The following is a 16,966-nucleotide window of genomic DNA, read 5'->3' on the forward strand; positions in this document are numbered from 1 at the left end:
CCAGTGTACGAAGCCTCCTACAATCGTCAATTTGTGCGATTGCTGTCGTATCTTTCGCTATGTCTTAGGGATTCAGGATGGTATTGTGGTATTGAGAATTATGTTGCTTAATACCTCCGTCTTGCAAATGAAGTGCAAGACGTCTACTCATGTATTTGTGGTATGTTCAATATAGCATATACTTCGGACCGCACAGTCTCCAAAGCTACATTTGTAACGATACACTACATTAGTACTCCTCAGTTTGTCAAAGGAGGCAGAGATGTTACTTCTCATAATGAGGGAAGATGATCAACGGTTGTTGTAATAAATGACAGGACAAACCCTTAGATTTTCACCGCAAGGTTTGCAATTCCTATAATATCTCGTATCAGGTTGATACCTGGTTGATGAGATTCTGGGAGTTGTTCTATTCCCCAAGCCCGGCCTAAGGCCAAGCTTAACTTGTGAGAGTTTGGTCCACCAGGCTGTTGCTTGGAGCAGCCCGCAGGCCCACATATCCACCACAGCCCGATTGATCTGGCACTCCTTGGAGAAAATGATCTAGTTTTCTCTTGAAGATGTCCACAATTGCTTTGGCAATATTTCTTATGCTCGCTGGAAAGATGTTGAACAACCACGGACCTCTGATGTTTATACAGTGTTCTCTGATTGTGCCAATGGCACCCCTGCTCCTCACTGGTTCTACTCTGCATTTTCTTCCATATCATTCACTCCAGTATGTTGTTATTTTACTGTGTAGATTTGGTACTTGGCCCTCCAGTATCTTCCACGTGTGTATTATTTGATATTCAGAACTTATCACCTTCTCATCCTTTCTGTATGCCTGAGTAAATGTATTTTTATAATACACTACAATGTCTTCTCTTGGGGGTCTGATTTTGCACACCTGGGGGCCTGATTATCCTCAATCACATGGCGGCCTAGCTTCATTTTTACGATTTCGTCGAATTCTGTATTGCTGTAATCATTGTTCTCAACAATTTGGTGGATTCATTTAAGTTCGTAAATTTCATTTGCAAGATGGAGGTATTAAGCAACATCATTCTCAATACCACAACACCATCCTGAAATGCCAAGACATAGTGAAAGATACGACAGTACTCGCACGCACCGATGATCGTAGGAGGCTTCGTATGCTTGAAGTGTTCATTTGGGAGCTGATGCCAGTAATAAACATCCAGATGAATTCAACTTTGGGCATACAACTGTTAGATGGTCCTCCACTGATCCAGAGAGAAGATGTAAGATCTGGTGGACAGCTAGAACCCAGAGTCAGGCAACAATCACCTCACCCTACTCTTCGCCCCTCCCTACGATTAAGGGGGTTAGGTGAATCGTAGAGCTAGGTGTACCCCACACTTATAAATGTCTGGATTTCTCCTTGTAAGCTCAGTATAATTGTGTTAGTGCAACAGTGTACACTCCCGAAGATGTCATATTACTGACGAAATGTCGAACAATAAAAATTAAAAAAAAAAAAGTGGTTTAGTGTTTCTTCACCCTCCAGATGGTAGAAAATATTTGCATAGAGTGGAAAATATCCAAAAGAAAATTAATAATAGTCAATGCTGTTGTGTTTAATGATGTGTGTATTAGAGACTATACATGTGTCCTATTAAGGGACACCAGCACCTCAAACCTTAAGCAAAATGGCCAAAATAGTAATAATGAACTAGTAGTCATACAAACTATGGTAATGTTTTTAAAAAAAGATTTAGAAGCAAAGAAATATACCTGTTGTTTTTCCTCCTCTGCTTTGCGTTTGTGATAGCGCACGCAGTAGAATGCTAACCAAGCAGTCAAAATAACTGAAATGATAAAAATATTACCAATTAACATTAGTAAGCAAGTTACATTTTGCATGATATTTTGTGACAGCGCATCAAAATAACAAATATAATTTGTAGTCTAGGTTTCATCCCATATATAACAAATCTTTATAGCTTTTGATTTCCTGCATTTCAAAACCCAATGTCGATATACACAGTATTACAGAACATAAACAAAAACAAAACTGGAACTTGTTAGTTCCTAGTGTTGCCAATGTGTCATCTGGAATACAGGAGAGCCCTGCTTCTGTCAAGCTATTGTTTACTCTCCTCCCTGACTTTACCAGGCATCCCAGAACATCTGGGTGATATTTTCAGTTTTCCCAGCAGAGAACTGTCTGTTGTTCCACAAGGCAGGACCGGGGCATCCTCCCGTTACTGCTCATATGCCAGACCTTTGTCAACCTTTGTGCATCAATGCAACAATTTCTAAAATTGTCTTGCTGCTTTATTTAGAAGCAGGGAGACATTCTAATTCTCTTGACCTGTTTCAATTAAAAGTTGTGGATGAATGTGGCTTCCTCTATTTCATTCAATGCATTCCACTTGTCCATCTACACAGTGTATGCAAACTTATGTCTCCCGACTTGCCTGCATTTCTAACTTCAACACACGTCCTCGTCCTTTTCTGGATTAATATAAGAAGTTTCTTTGAACTACCATGTCTATTCTTATCAATATTTTATACATAATAACTTATGATCGGCAAGAATGCAGTAAAGCCAAAGAATTTTTTTTTAAGGGAAATTCCTGCGTAGGTCCTAAGCCTCTGGCTGGCCCACTAAGTGTTGCTTGTTTCCGTTTTACTTGGGCAAAGTGTGAGAAGTTATGACTCGTATGGTTGCTTCAGTAAGATTTTGCTCAATGTGTTTAACAACAACAACTGCTCTGTTGAATCTAAGTTAAAATCTTATTGGGTTTGTAACTGTGCACTGTGTTAGATAATGTTCCAGTGGTCTGACAGGCATTTCTCCACAGTGCTGACATTTCCTCTCATCTGGAACCTGTAAGCCTATTTCCCATGTACATGGAAAATCCAATCCAAGCCGCATCAGGTATCCAAGCCTGATGCGATGTAAGTGTACTTCTGTTTAGAACTATTTCACCATTTCATGCATTTTCCAACTGCTTCATATTGTTGTGGAGAGGGAGTGTACTGCAATTGTCATTAATGAAGAGTTGTTACAGAATTCAAAATATAGTTAATATGATTTATATTCACTAACCAGACCTAACATAATTACTGTACACAGATATAATACAGACTTCATTCAGCAAATCTCTGGTTACATTGTAGACATTTTGGTCTGAATTTACATACCTGGTTCACCAAACTACTGTACAGTAAACCAAGGTATTCAGAAAAAAAAAAAAAAAAGTATGTAGATATATAATCTGGAAAATCTAATATTGTATGCATATCTGGGAAATATTTTGCTGCCATCAGCTTATTCAAAGTTCTTTATGTATCATTTCATAAACCAAATTTGCTATGAAAATGGCTGCATTCTCTCAAAGATTTCCATTTCCACAATTCTTCTTTTGGTACTCCTACGTTTCACCGAGTTTATCCTTGGCTGGGTAAATACAGTACGTTTCAGTAACATAGTATACTGACCTGTTATAATGCCCATCAGCATATAAAAGAAGGAGTAAATGGCTGTGGTGATGTGGCAGAGGATGTATGTAGGCTGGGAAGACAAAGACAAGCCTAATAATGCCTTATTTTCTCCCCTAACTGCTTCAAGGCCCCAGTGGCTATTCAGCTCCACCAATTTGCCCAGGGCATTGATGCCTTCAACACTGCATGAAAGTTCCTGCAAAAATAAATTTACAATATATTATATATAAAGCATATGAAATACACCCAACAATATTAAAATAGGACAAATTTCAGGCACAGCACAACACAGAATCAGGAGCTGGAGCCACACAATCAAGCCTCAAACACATCAGCCGAGAACTGACCGGTGGATAGCCGGCGCAAGGGGTCTGGGGCTCCCCTTTCCCCCTCCCAGTGAGGGGAGAGGGGGGGGGAGGGGGAAGGGCAGACAAAAAGCACAGCAAAACTGCGCAGACAAAAAGCACGGCAAGTGTAACATAATGCTCGTTTTTCAATAGGGGAGTTCTGTCCACTCATTAGCTTTCAGTAGTAGTTTTAACTAGAATAAGGGTTTGTTTCGAGGCGCTTACCTTTCTGGGTGCCTGGCCTGGTCGATGGCAGATATAGAATGCTCCAAACTCATGTGCACTACTATAGGCCATTGCTCCTCATACCTCTCTGAGAGGGCCAGGTTCTGGCTCGTGCTCCCCCAGTAGGCCTAGAATTCCATTCACACTGACTGATGCCAAAGTCTAATAATATATATATTAGCCAGGATAGCTCAGGGAAGCCAAAGCCAGAAATGATTATATATACACACACACACATATTTATACATTACATCCAGACTACATTCATACATTATACATATATGGTACATGTGTAGACATACATTATACATATATGGTACATGTGTAGACATACATATATACAGTATTAAATACATGCATTATATTCCTAATTACATACATGTATTATACAGTATTCATATATGACATACATTATAATCATAATTATATACATACATTGTATTCATATGACAAATTCTATTCATACATGTATTACCTGGAGCATACCTGGTCATGGTTTCGGGTGTAGTTCTACTCCAAGCCCAGCCCGGTGCCAGGTTCGACCTGGCCAGGCATTATACTCATACACTACTGTACATACATTATATTCATACACTACACACATTATATTTATACATTACATATACACATTCCCACAAAGGTCTTCATTGTACCATATGTGACTGACGTCACACTTCAGTACAAATTGTTACATATATCTATCTAAAGTTTCCTCGTCCAGTGTTCTCTGGCATACTATTCACCCCCCACGTCAGCGAGGGACAAGACTGAACGAAATCTCCCCAAATTTAAAACTCAAGGCCTGCTTGGTACTTAATCCTACGAGGACACAGGTTGCGGCTCCCTAAGTTAAATACCAGTCTAGCCCCTATAGGCGAAAATATTGCCTATAGGGGCAATATTTTCCCGAACTTGCCTTCTTCAAGTTCATTTTCTCCAACCGTTTATGATCTAACTTAGTCCAACTAGCAATCTTGCATACATCTTTCACAACTAGGATGGATGGCCTCATACATCAATTGGATAATTATGACTTTCCTTTGGTTCTCTATACCATTGTCAACGGTTTCATCTTTGCTCTTGTACAATGTACATTATATACAGTTCATTCATGAAAACCCAGTTTGAAAATTATAGGGGCTTTTTCCATATTAATAACATTTCCAGGCACATGCAGGACATTAAAAATACTGTATTATTATACAGTATTTTTAATGTCCTGCAATGTTTATGGTACAGTATTGTTGAATGGTACCTTGGTAAAACATAAGGCTTGAGTGAAATTACTAAAGCTGGTGGCCATTATTTGTAGCAGTACAAATAATTACCTTCCAAATTACCAAATAATTACCTTCCAGCAGTACAAAAAGTACCTTCCAATACAAAATACTGAATATGAAAGAGATATGAAATACATACAATATTAAAATAGGGCACACAATTGATCATTTGTGACAGCAGTACAGCCACCCTCCAAACCATTATTGTCCACAGAGCAGAAGCTTAACTAATATCAGAACCAAAAAAGGCAAACAAATAAAAAATTACCTGTGAAGAATCTTGTTGATTAAAAAGATCCTTTATTTCATCTACTGGTATATATTTCAACAGTGTGTCTCCACATTGATACAACCCGGCATGACGGTGTAGAGCAGGCAGCAAGACATCCTCCAGTCTACCAAGGAGTGGCTGAACCGAGCCTATCTCTTGTACTGTCAGGCAATCAATCTGTTCAATCTGTAAAAAGTGGTCAATACAATGGTTACAATGACAAAAATATAAATTCAATACTTGTCTAAACCATATAAATTGCCTTAATTTTACAAATGTTCACATTATTTTTACCTCCACACACAATTTCTATTACCCAAGAATTATATACTGAATAAACTTTTATAAACTGCCTGTAGTGAAGAGGTGGTAATAACGAGAGAACAGCAGCAAAGCAAGAACAACTTCAGATTCTGTAAATTATGCCTCCACCTTGGAACAAAAACATTTAACCACAAGTGAGTTGGGAGAAAACATGACCAAACAAAACAATTTGGGCCACAAGAAAGCCAGTGGGCATAGTTAAAACAAAATTATATGGTCAGTTTTCATTTTGAGTCTGATGTGTTTTTGTTCACCGAGAGTCCTTACCATTGAAAAGTAAGGTTTAGAATCTGGGCATTCTGACTATGGAGCAAAATGACAGTGATGGTGAAAACTCGCTAGCTGGGTACATATCCATCTTGTGAAAGATTGAACTTTGAATTTTGCTTTGTCAACTTTGCCCATACAGCATGGAAAAAGTGTGTGAATATTATCTTCTTACGCATGGCTCCGACAAACTTTTTAATGCTTTTCCTGAATTTGCAACCTTAGAAAAGAAAGTTAGTGTCGTAGGAAAATCTTTTGGCATTGTTAAAACAAAGCTGTATGGTTAGTTTTCCTTTCGAGTTTGATTTGTTACATTCATCTGAAACCATGGTACTACCTTAAAAAAAAAATTAAAGGCTGGAGCAAGGGAAATTTTGGATATACTGTACAAGTGAAAACTCTATACAGTTAGGTTCTCCTGGAAGATATTCACCAAATGACATGACAAAAAAGTATTATGCTCAGTCAAATTTGCCAACAGATCATGGAAAATAGATGGCCATTAATGGTACTGTATCTAATATATATTACCTATATTGTGTTAAAATATTACAACATTAAAAATTGTACTTGGTATTTATGGAGGGGTATTATAATAATAATAATAAAGATAAATACTTTTTCAGACCAAACAGGTTGTTTCAACACGTTTAGGTTCAGAAGTGTTAGGATAGCCTGTGGTTATCTATATACCCCAAACCCAGCAATATTTGAACTTGTTGCAAAGTAGATGATGGCTTGTTCTACATACTGGTAAAAAGCTAAAATGGAAGAATGCAATACACAATGGAACAGTTTTAAGAATGTAAAGATTAATAATTTATACCAGACTAAATTTTTTTAGATGTTTACAACCATTGTTTCCAATCAAAACACAGAATAATGTTTATAAGCAGACGTATTGAGCATCTACAACTTAACCCAACACATCTCATAATACACAACAGGAGAAACTTTACAACTAAATAATGAAAATAAAACCTGCTATTCAAATATAGTATTTTATAAACAAAATATTGACATAGCTAAAAAGAAAACAATCTTACCTTTGTTTTTTCATTGCATACTGGAAACTTAATTTCTGAAACAGAGAGAAGATGTTCAGTTACCAGTTGTGCATTAGGACAAATGTAATACAGATACAATTACCTTTACTGAGTGTTTTTTTAAATACTTTAACTCGGTAAAAAATATTGTACTGTACTCTTAATAAAATGTTACCTACATGCACCAATATAAAATAATATATACATGTGAAACATGTACAGAAGTTGAGGCCTGCAAAAAAAAAAAAAAAAAGAAATGTGAACGCCCATTTATTAACTCTCGCAGCCACATGTAACTCACACCTCTATACATCTCTCAACACAATACTAAACAAAAATACAACAAACACTGCATCAGTTCACAAGTTATGCAGCTTCTCTGTTTTGTATATGTCTGCCTCTCCAGTATTGTATTTGGATACAGTTAAACAAAAACTTAGGCAAATTTGTTGTGATGTTAGAGGACCTCCAAGAAGATATAGCCTAAAAGAAGTTTTGCTATAAGCCTTAGGGGCTGCACAAGATTCTTAAAACCAAGACCCATTGGGTCTGGGAAGACATTAAGTGTGCTTGAGTTCTCAAGCACTTAAGTATGCAGTCCTACCCCTCCTACCCCTATATGGGGTCTCATGTAGGTTGTATTTAGCACTCAGAAGGTTCCATTGTCTAATCCATGAAGGCTACCTGGATGTCCACTAAATATGGAAAATGCTACTAACTTTCTGCTAATGCTTAAAATCAGTGAAAGTCAGTGTTGCATCGATAAAAACAGTGTTGTTAGGAACTCCAACACTTACGGATGAGGAATTGTATAAAGAAAGAATGAGTCACTACAGAACACATAAATAATGACAAAACAAGAGTGTATTTGATGACTTAATATTATTTATTGTGCAGCTTTCCTACGAATGACAATATTATATGCTGAAAGATACCAACAGTTATTTAAATATGGCCAGAGAGTTTCAGTGTTCATAAATAAAATTATCCAAACTTAATCTTTTGAAAGTGAATTAGTGAAAGAACACGGTGCATTCTAGGTGTTTTCAAGCTACATATATAATCAGGCCAGCGTTGGGTAAGTACAGGCATACCATTAAGCAGCGTAAATTGTGCTGGCTGACAAGAGGTGTTTGGTTTATGAAAGGCAGTGGCTAGCTGTGAAAGGTAACCCCGAGAGGCTTGGTGAATTTGAGGAAGACAAGTGTGGAATATGAATGAAGTCCTTGGGAAAGCACATCACTGATGTGCGTATTCTATAATAATCATCTGTAATGAGAAAATATTCATGGTAAAATTCATGTTTTATAAATTGACATATTTGACAAAACTACAAAAACGTATTCATTCTGGTTCAGACACCAACTGACATTACTGTCCTGTTGACCACTTCTATTGGCACACACTATGCTGGCCAGCTACATCTACTGACACTATGCTGGCCAGCTACATCTACTGACACTATGCTGCCCAGCTACATCTACTGACACTATGCTGCCCAGCTACATCTACTGACACTATGCTGCCCAGCTACATCTACTGACACTATGCTGGCCAGCTACATCTACTGACACTATGCTGGCCAGTTGCCTCTTACCAACACTTACCATGCTGGTTAGGTGCACTTACTGACACCATGATGGTCAGGTGTATCTACTGACACCTGCCATGCAGGTAAGTTGTGACTACCAACACCTATTGTGCCCAGCTGCAACGCCTGACACTTAATATTCTGACCAATGTTATCCACTGGCACCACCATTCTCGACCCACATATCTGCCGGCACATTCTCCCCAGGTGTATCAGCTGATCACCACAACAAGACCCACAGTGCTCCAGGGAATGTGATGATGCAAGACTGCTGGCTGGGTGATGGGAGAGGATGGGGTGGGGGTAGAGGGAGGCAGGCATGTTTGAAGACAGGCATTAATAAAGGGTAGCACTGTTATTTGGTTCGGGGAAGGGGGGTGCGGAAGAAACCCAGACCGATAGTCAAATTGAGTGGTGAAGGAAGAGGAATAGTTTACTCTGAAGGTAGAGAGACAGAAGGGAAGAGAGAGGTGCCTGAGTAGATACTGTGTGTGTGTGTGTGGGTGAAGGTGTGCTCACCTAGGTATTCTTGCAGGGGATGAGTTACAGCTCCTAGTCTCTGAAGGGTCTCTCTCAACCCTTCATCAACTGTTGTATGGGTTCTAGAACCTAATGGTTTGTCATATTTACATTTAGAGCTCAGAATGGATTCTGTTTCCTCCATTTCAATTCTTAATGTTATGATGCCTTGTAGGACATCTGTAATCAGTGCAGCTTGCACCCATGGAGCTAAGGGAGCTGGTCGGCCGAGCGGACAGCACACTGGACTTGTGATCCTGTGGTCCTGTGTTCGATCTCGGGTGCCGGCGAGAAACAATGGGCAGAGTTTCTTTCACCCTATGCCCCTGTTACCTAGCAGTAAAATAGGTACCTGGGTGTTAGTCAGCTGTCACAGGCTGCTTCCTGGGGGTGGAGGCCTGGTCGAAGACCGGGCCGCGGGGACACTAAAAGCCCCGAAATCATCTCAAGATAACCTCAAGATAACCCATTGGGTGCCCTGCTGGTTTGTCAAGTTTCTCCAGCTACTCTTGGACTGGCTGGGTATCTACAGACCAATGTTGTAGCTGCCCCCAGCCCATCAACAATAATACTGTGTAATGCACCCAATTTGTACATTATCCTGACAATTTTTTTTTTTAAATGTGCCTGTAACTCACTTTGGTTCTTAGATTACCTGTGTCCTCTAGTTTGTGTACTACCCAACCTAAATAGTGTGCCCTTGTCAGCACTGTCTATTCCCCTAAAAAATTGTATGCAGTGATCATGTCTATCTTGTTTCTTCTCTCTCTCCTCCAGTGATGTGAGGTTTAACTCCTTTAGTCTTTCCTTGAAACTCATGCCTCTCAGCTCTGGGATTAGTCTGGTAGCATACTTGGGACTTTCTCCTTCTGCATTTATCAAAATAAAAGACTCAAAACTGATGCCCCATATTCCAGAGTTGGTCTGACATAAATGATATACAATACAAGGCCCTGACTGACTCTGTTCAGAACCTTAAAAGAAGTGCAAGTGCAGATGGATGTGTGCTTAGGTATGTACTGTTTGGGGGTGAAGGGTCACCTATGCACAGCAATCTAAAAATACAAATAGACAAGCTGCTATAGATTCATATGAGATAATCTTTAAAATACAAATTCTCCTTATAATTTGAAACTGTACAAGCAGCATTATAAAACTGGTAGAAACACTTCATAATATGCATATGAAAGTTAGTCAGATTCCAAATTGGCAAAATTAAAGTACAACATACAGTACTGGAGAGAGAAGGTATTTCTGTGCAAGATATTTGATTGGTAAATATGACAGGAAATGCAAAAATAAATCCAATGAAAAGTCAGGGGACTATAAGCACGATTAGAGAACACAGTAAACATCAGAGGCCCATGATACTTCAACCTCCTGCCAACAAATATAAGAAATGTCATTGGAACAACAGTGGAAGCTTTTAAAAGAACTGGTGATGGTTCTGCTGGAGTTACTTGATCAGCCTGGCTGTGATAGATAACTATGTGGGCCTTTACAAAGACTGGTTCCAAGGAAGGCTAGCTACAGGCCAGGATATGGGAGTAGAAAAACTTTAACAATTTTTTTTCAACATGCTATCAATGTGACCAGCCTGGCAAAGGAGCATGGCACTGTGATGAGTACTGTTTATGATACAATACAGTACTGAATACAAAGATTACAATTGTTATACACAGCTAATTCAAATTTTACAAGTACAGCAACAGCCCACTCAAAGGTCACAATAGTACAAGTAGCACTTCTCTTCAATAAAAATATAAAAAGATTCCTTACATGCAGTACAGCAGTATACAGTATTATCATTATACTGTATGTTCAGCACTGCATTTACACAGCTGTACTACGTACATGCTTCTACATGATATTAATGTGTTACAGCTTTTCCAGTCAATGTTTTCTTTTTTTTGTTTTTTTTTTTGCATACATAGGGAGCCGGTCGGCCGAGCGGACAGCACCCTGGACTTGTGATCCTGTGGTCCTGGGTTCGATTCCAGGCGCCAGCGAGAAACAATGGGCAGAGTTTTTTTCCACCCTATGCCCCTGTTACCTAGCAGTAAAATAGGTACCTGGGTGTTAGTTGTCACGGGCTGCTTCCTGGGGGTAGAGGCCTGGTCGAGGACCGGGCCGCGGGGACACTAAAGCCCCGAAATCATCTCAAGATAACCTCAAGATATACATGTGCAATGGAGACCATGGCCTTTTGTAATTTAACCTTAACCCTTAGACAATGGTTATGGAGAATTGGTCATACCTGGCTATACACAAAAAAATATAAATATATCCCAAAATAATTTTTCATTATAGAATTATTAATTTGTAGAAATATACGAAAAACACAAAAATAAGTGAATATTTATCGTTTCACTGGGTGGAGGCACTAAGTCTGCGTCTGGCACTCGATTTTACTGAGGCTACCTGATTTTTTCTGTTTCACCGATTGTTTTATCACTTGTTTTTCTTTATTTACATCCACAGAGCTATTAAATGTATATCCAAATTTGCATCATACATGTGAAACCCAGACAATAATTTTCTAAATCTTCATATGACGATAACCACATTATCCTGTGAATCAACAATTGGCATTAACCAGTGTCTAGCAATTGGCGTTAACCAGTGTCTAAGGGTTAAAGTGCAGCTACCATAATAGCTGCCATCTTAAGCAAAAACTCAATATTGCACTTGTTTTCTCCTATGAAATTGTAGACTTGTATTGAAAATTATAACAATTTAAAAAATATCTCATTTTGGTCTGGGCACTAGTCAGAACTCCTGAAATTGATCTGCATCAAGGTGTAATGGGAGTCGGGAACAAAAAAAAAAAAAATTTCATCTGAAATATATTCAACAGGAATCTGTATGCAAAACATAAAAAGAGTACAATAAAAAGAGTTTTACAGAGTGAAGCTCTTTATGCTGACCCAGGTAAGTGCAAGGATACAGTGAAGATCCTTATGCTGACCCAGGTAAGTGCTAGGATACAGTGAAGATCCTTATGCTGACCCAGGTAAGTGCTAGGATACAGTGAAGATCTTTATGCTGACCCAGGTAAGTGCAAGGGTACAGTGAAGATCTTTATGCTGACCCAGGTAAGTGCTAGGATACAGTGAAGATCCTTATGCTGACCCAGGTAAGTGCAAGGATACAGTGAAGATCCTTATGCTGACCCAGGTAAGTGCAAGGGTACAGTGAAGATCTTTATGCTGACCCAGGTAAGTGCAAGGGTACAGTGAAGATCTTTATGCTGACCCAGGTAAGTGCAAGGGTACAGTGAAGATCTTTATGCTGACCCAGGTAAGTGCAAGGGTACAGTGAAGATCTTTATGCTGACCCAGGTAAGTGCTAGGATACAGTGAAGATATTTACGCTGACCCAGGTAAGTGCTAGGGTCATGATAATGATGGAGACCAAGGGACCTGAAGAACAACCGACCCAATTATCTTGTAACCTTTCATGACTGCTCGAAGACATTACTGAGCTACTGGAACCCTAAGGCAACATCGATATTCAAATACTGACATAAAATGGGAAGTCGTATAATGAAAACCACATTTCACTTGACAATCAACATGTTTTTTAACTGCACTTTAAATGTTAAAAGGTTAAATTAAGATGTACGTACATTCTGTACAGCATATGAATTCATCTTAAATAATATTGTAACTGGTAGTACTATAGTTTTAGTGCTGAGAATTTTAATATCAAACACACTGGGAATGTAGGGAAAGGGAATGAAAGGCTATGTGAGGAAATATAAATGATTGAGCTCAAGCTGAAAGAATAATATAAAATCCAAGAGGCAAAGAGAACAAAAGGCCGCAAGTGAAAGAGAGGAACCCAAAATACTTTTTTCTTATATGCAGAAACAAGAACAAAAACTGCACCCAGCATTGGGTCCTTGTGCAAAGTTGATGGAACTTTCACAGATGACAACAAAGAAATGAGTGAAATAATGAGGCTTCAGTATCATTCTGAAGTATCAACCTTCATTCATTCTGAAATTATTGGAATTGTCTCAAAGCTCTCCAAATGTACTCACTAGAGAGGAGACGAGAGATATCAAATAATAAAGACATGCAAAATACTGGAGGGCCAGGTACCAAATCTACACAGTAAAATAACAACATACTGGAGTGAACGATATGGACGAAAATACAGAATAGAACCAGTGAAGAGCAGGGGTGCCATAGGCACAATCAGAGAACACGGTATAAACATCAGAGGTCCCCAGTTGTTCAACATCCTCCCAGCGAGTATAAAAAATATTGTGGGAACAACCGTGGACATCTTCAAGAGAAAACTAGATTGTTTTCTAAAAGTGCCGGACCAACTGGGCAATAGTGGTTATCTTGAGGTTATCTTGAGATGATTTCGGGGTTTTTTTTTAGTGTCACCGCGGCCCGGTCCTTGACCAGGCCTCCACCCCCAGGAAGCAGCCCGTGACAGCTGACTAACACCTAGGTACCTATTTTACTCCTAGGTAACAGGGGCATAGGGTGAAAGAAACTCTGCCCATTGTTTCTCGCCGGCGCCTGGGATCGAACCCAGGACCACAGGATCACAAGTCCAGCGTGCTGTCCGCTCGGCCGACCGGCTCCCTGGGTAGTGGGTATGTAGGCCTGCGGGCCGCTCCAAGCAACGGCCTGGTGGATCAAACTCTCATCTAAAGCCTGGCCTCGGGCTGGGCTTGGGGAGTAGAAGAACTCCCAGAACCCCATCAAGCAGGTATCAAGCAAGTATGCCACCAGACTAGTACCCGAGCTGAGGGGTATGAACTATGTGGAGAAATTACGGGAATTAAATCTCACATAGCTGGAAGACAGAAGAGTTAAGGAAGACATGATCACCACATACAAGATCTGAGAATTTGATACGGTAGATAAAGTTTATTTAACACAGAGGGCACTAGGGGACAGAGATAGAGACTGAGTACGTACCCAAATGAACCACGGACATATTAGAAAGAACATCAGAGTAGTTAACAAATGGAATGCATTAGAAAGAGATGTGGTGGAGGCAGACTCCATACACAGTTTCAAATGTAGATATGATAGAACCCAATAGGCTCAGGAACCTGTACACCAGTTGATTGACAGTTGAGAGGTGGGACTGAAGAGCCCAAGCTTAACCTCCACAAGCACAACTAGGCGAGTACATGGCATACAACAAAACATATCAAGTGACGTCACACAAGATACACAACACAGCCACACACCTGCTACACATCCCAAATTAGATATATGACAGCCGCACAATACAGGACAGCCTATGTGCTATACAATCAATCAAATTATGGATTTATCGAGGAACATTAGCCCTATTTATATTACACACATTGCCTAGAGCAAGAAAAAATTTATTTAAAACTAAGAAATTTTGTAATTTTGTTTTTTTTTATCAAATGCAGCATATGTTTTAAGAACACAAGTTGGAGGAGTCACTACAGCAGGCTTGTTGGCCCATTCTGGATAGTACCCATCTAGATCCAACCCCTTATCCTCTTATGTATCCACAGAACCGAGCCTATTTTTTGAAGCTAGCTATACCATTTACCTCTGATGTTAGTTGGCAGCTTATTTCACTCATCTGCCACAGTGTTGCCAAACCAATACTTGCACATATCCTTTCCGACTCTGAACTTCTCCATCTTACGACCATTCTTTTGACCTGGTTTGATCGTTTCAAAATCTTGCTCATGTCTTCCCTGTGAATGACAGGGAAGGGATGGGGGGTGATATATATGAGCAAGATTTTGAAATTATTAGACTAGGTCAGAACACAGAATACCGTAATGACCTATACTAAACAGTAAAGTCTACATCTAATTATTAAATTCTGTGAACAAATCAAGTCTCCTTGACCCAAATTTGTATTAAAAAAAAAGTATTGTTAACACACCTGAACAACACACATTCAAACCACGGATTAGTTATGAGAATTTGTTAAACAATACTGGAAATATCAACAATCACCCAATATAACAACTTCTCCTCACCTGATGCATGTGGCGGTGCAGGTTCTGGAGGCGGCGGTGCTTTGCTGGTGTGATGTGAAGTTGTGAGTGGTGATGAATGTGATGATTGTGGGGCAACATCATCCTTGGCTTGACTCTCAGGCTCATTGAAAGTGAGAAAAGGCACAGGTACATTAGCCATGGCCTGGTGGACCATGGCAGGCACAGAACACAGCGTGGGTAGGAGAGGCATACGCATGTTGACGTAGAGCATACCAACCACGCCAAAGAAAACTGCAAGAAGAATTAACAACAAGAGTGGGACTGAATAATGCCAAGTGCTCTCAACACTGTGTGAGTGGTCGAGGTGTTGGCTCGATTCACTGTGGTGTCTCCCATTGGCAACTCGGACTTGTTCGTGGTTGCCAGGAGACGCATGAGTCACAATAGATTCTGCTACACCTAAAAAACTCGCACCGTCCTCCAGACAATCTCTATCATAATCTCCATTTTCCAGGAAAGAATTAACTTTTCTACTCCTACTGGCAACATCCGAAACACTAAACGACCGATCACAGGAGACACTCGATGTGTGATTCTGGTACGTAGGGGCTTTGTAGGAATTATTGTTGGGCAGCACCTCACTTTCACGATTATTATTCCACAAATACGAGGTTGGGCCCATCCTGGCAGATGTGTCAAGGGAGTCGTCACCGTCTGCCAGGTCAGAGTCTGAGCCAGTGTCATAGTCATCGTGGATCTTGGCTCTAGGGCTGATGCCAGAGCGAGCAGACACTGGGTAGTAGGCAGTGCGGCCATGAGCCGCTTCACTATAGGAGTCACTACGGGCCAACACTGACACACCCCCGCCACTGGGCTCTCTACACACGTCCTCCCTCATCCCACTACCACTACTACTACTCGAGGGTCGTCCCTGCCGCCCACTCGTTCTACTTAACTGAGGGCAACTAATGCTATAATTTTTGTTATTTACAGTTATATCTGTATTTCCTCTCGATCCCCTTTTGTTTCTTAAGAACTTAAACGACCTGTTCGCTTGTGAATGGACAGAAGTATCGTTATCTTCATCCTCGTCTGAACTGAATGTGTTAAGCTGGCTGGCAGTGGAGGCCCTCTTGGACCTGGTGCTGGCGGCGGACACCTTCTTCTGGCTCGCTATGACGTGGTTCAGCTTCTTGATCAAGATATTCCTCGTGGTCGCCGTGACAGGGGACGTGATGCCATATTCCTTCAACTTCTTTCTAAGGTCGTCGTCCGTAAGCGACTTGTGGGACGCCATGTTTACGAACACCGCCACACAAGAGGGCCGACACACCGCCGACGGGCGACACTTGAGCATCGGCTGACCCGCCGCCTCACGCCCCGCACCGTTTCCTAATGCGCCCAATTGTGTTCCAAGTCTCCCCTCTAGGTCTTCATTAACCTATTGCAACACCACTCAAAACCCGCTACATTCGAAAATAGCCTGACACCATGGTTTAATGCTCTCTCATGTTTTTATTATTAATTATTGTGCGGGGAAGGTGAATATTTGGAATGAGATCAGGATGTGCCAGGCTGTGAAATCCTTCTGTATGGAATTATATAATGAACAAACACTACAACAAATTTATGCTTCTTTGGCATTCACAATTATTAAAAATGAAATAATAATGATAATTCA

General features: G+C 40.2%; 1 protein-coding gene across 2 annotated transcripts in view; it reads right to left on the minus strand.

The window, feature by feature from the left end:
* The window catches only part of MAN1 (LEM domain-containing inner nuclear membrane protein MAN1), a 60,712-nt gene extending 44,002 nt beyond the window's left edge, over positions 1 to 16,710 (minus strand). The window contains exons 1-5 of one of the 2 annotated variants that reach the window (XM_045763495.2): positions 15,325 to 16,710; positions 7,214 to 7,248; positions 5,574 to 5,762; positions 3,451 to 3,649; positions 1,738 to 1,811 (exon numbers count right to left, since the gene is read on the minus strand). In XM_045763495.2, coding sequence (XP_045619451.2) covers positions 1,738 to 1,811; positions 3,451 to 3,649; positions 5,574 to 5,762; positions 7,214 to 7,248; positions 15,325 to 16,642 — 1,815 coding nt within the window. In that variant the 5' untranslated portion in view covers positions 16,643 to 16,710. The remainder of the gene's footprint in view (positions 1 to 1,737; positions 1,812 to 3,450; positions 3,650 to 5,573; positions 5,763 to 7,213; positions 7,249 to 15,324) is intronic. The other variant, XM_045763496.2, reaches the window with a different exon arrangement.
* Between the last annotated feature and the right edge of the window lie 256 nt (positions 16,711 to 16,966).

Source organism: Procambarus clarkii, chromosome 65 (assembly GCF_040958095.1).
Source record: "Procambarus clarkii isolate CNS0578487 chromosome 65, FALCON_Pclarkii_2.0, whole genome shotgun sequence".
Lineage (NCBI taxonomy): Eukaryota > Metazoa > Arthropoda > Malacostraca > Decapoda > Cambaridae > Procambarus > Procambarus clarkii.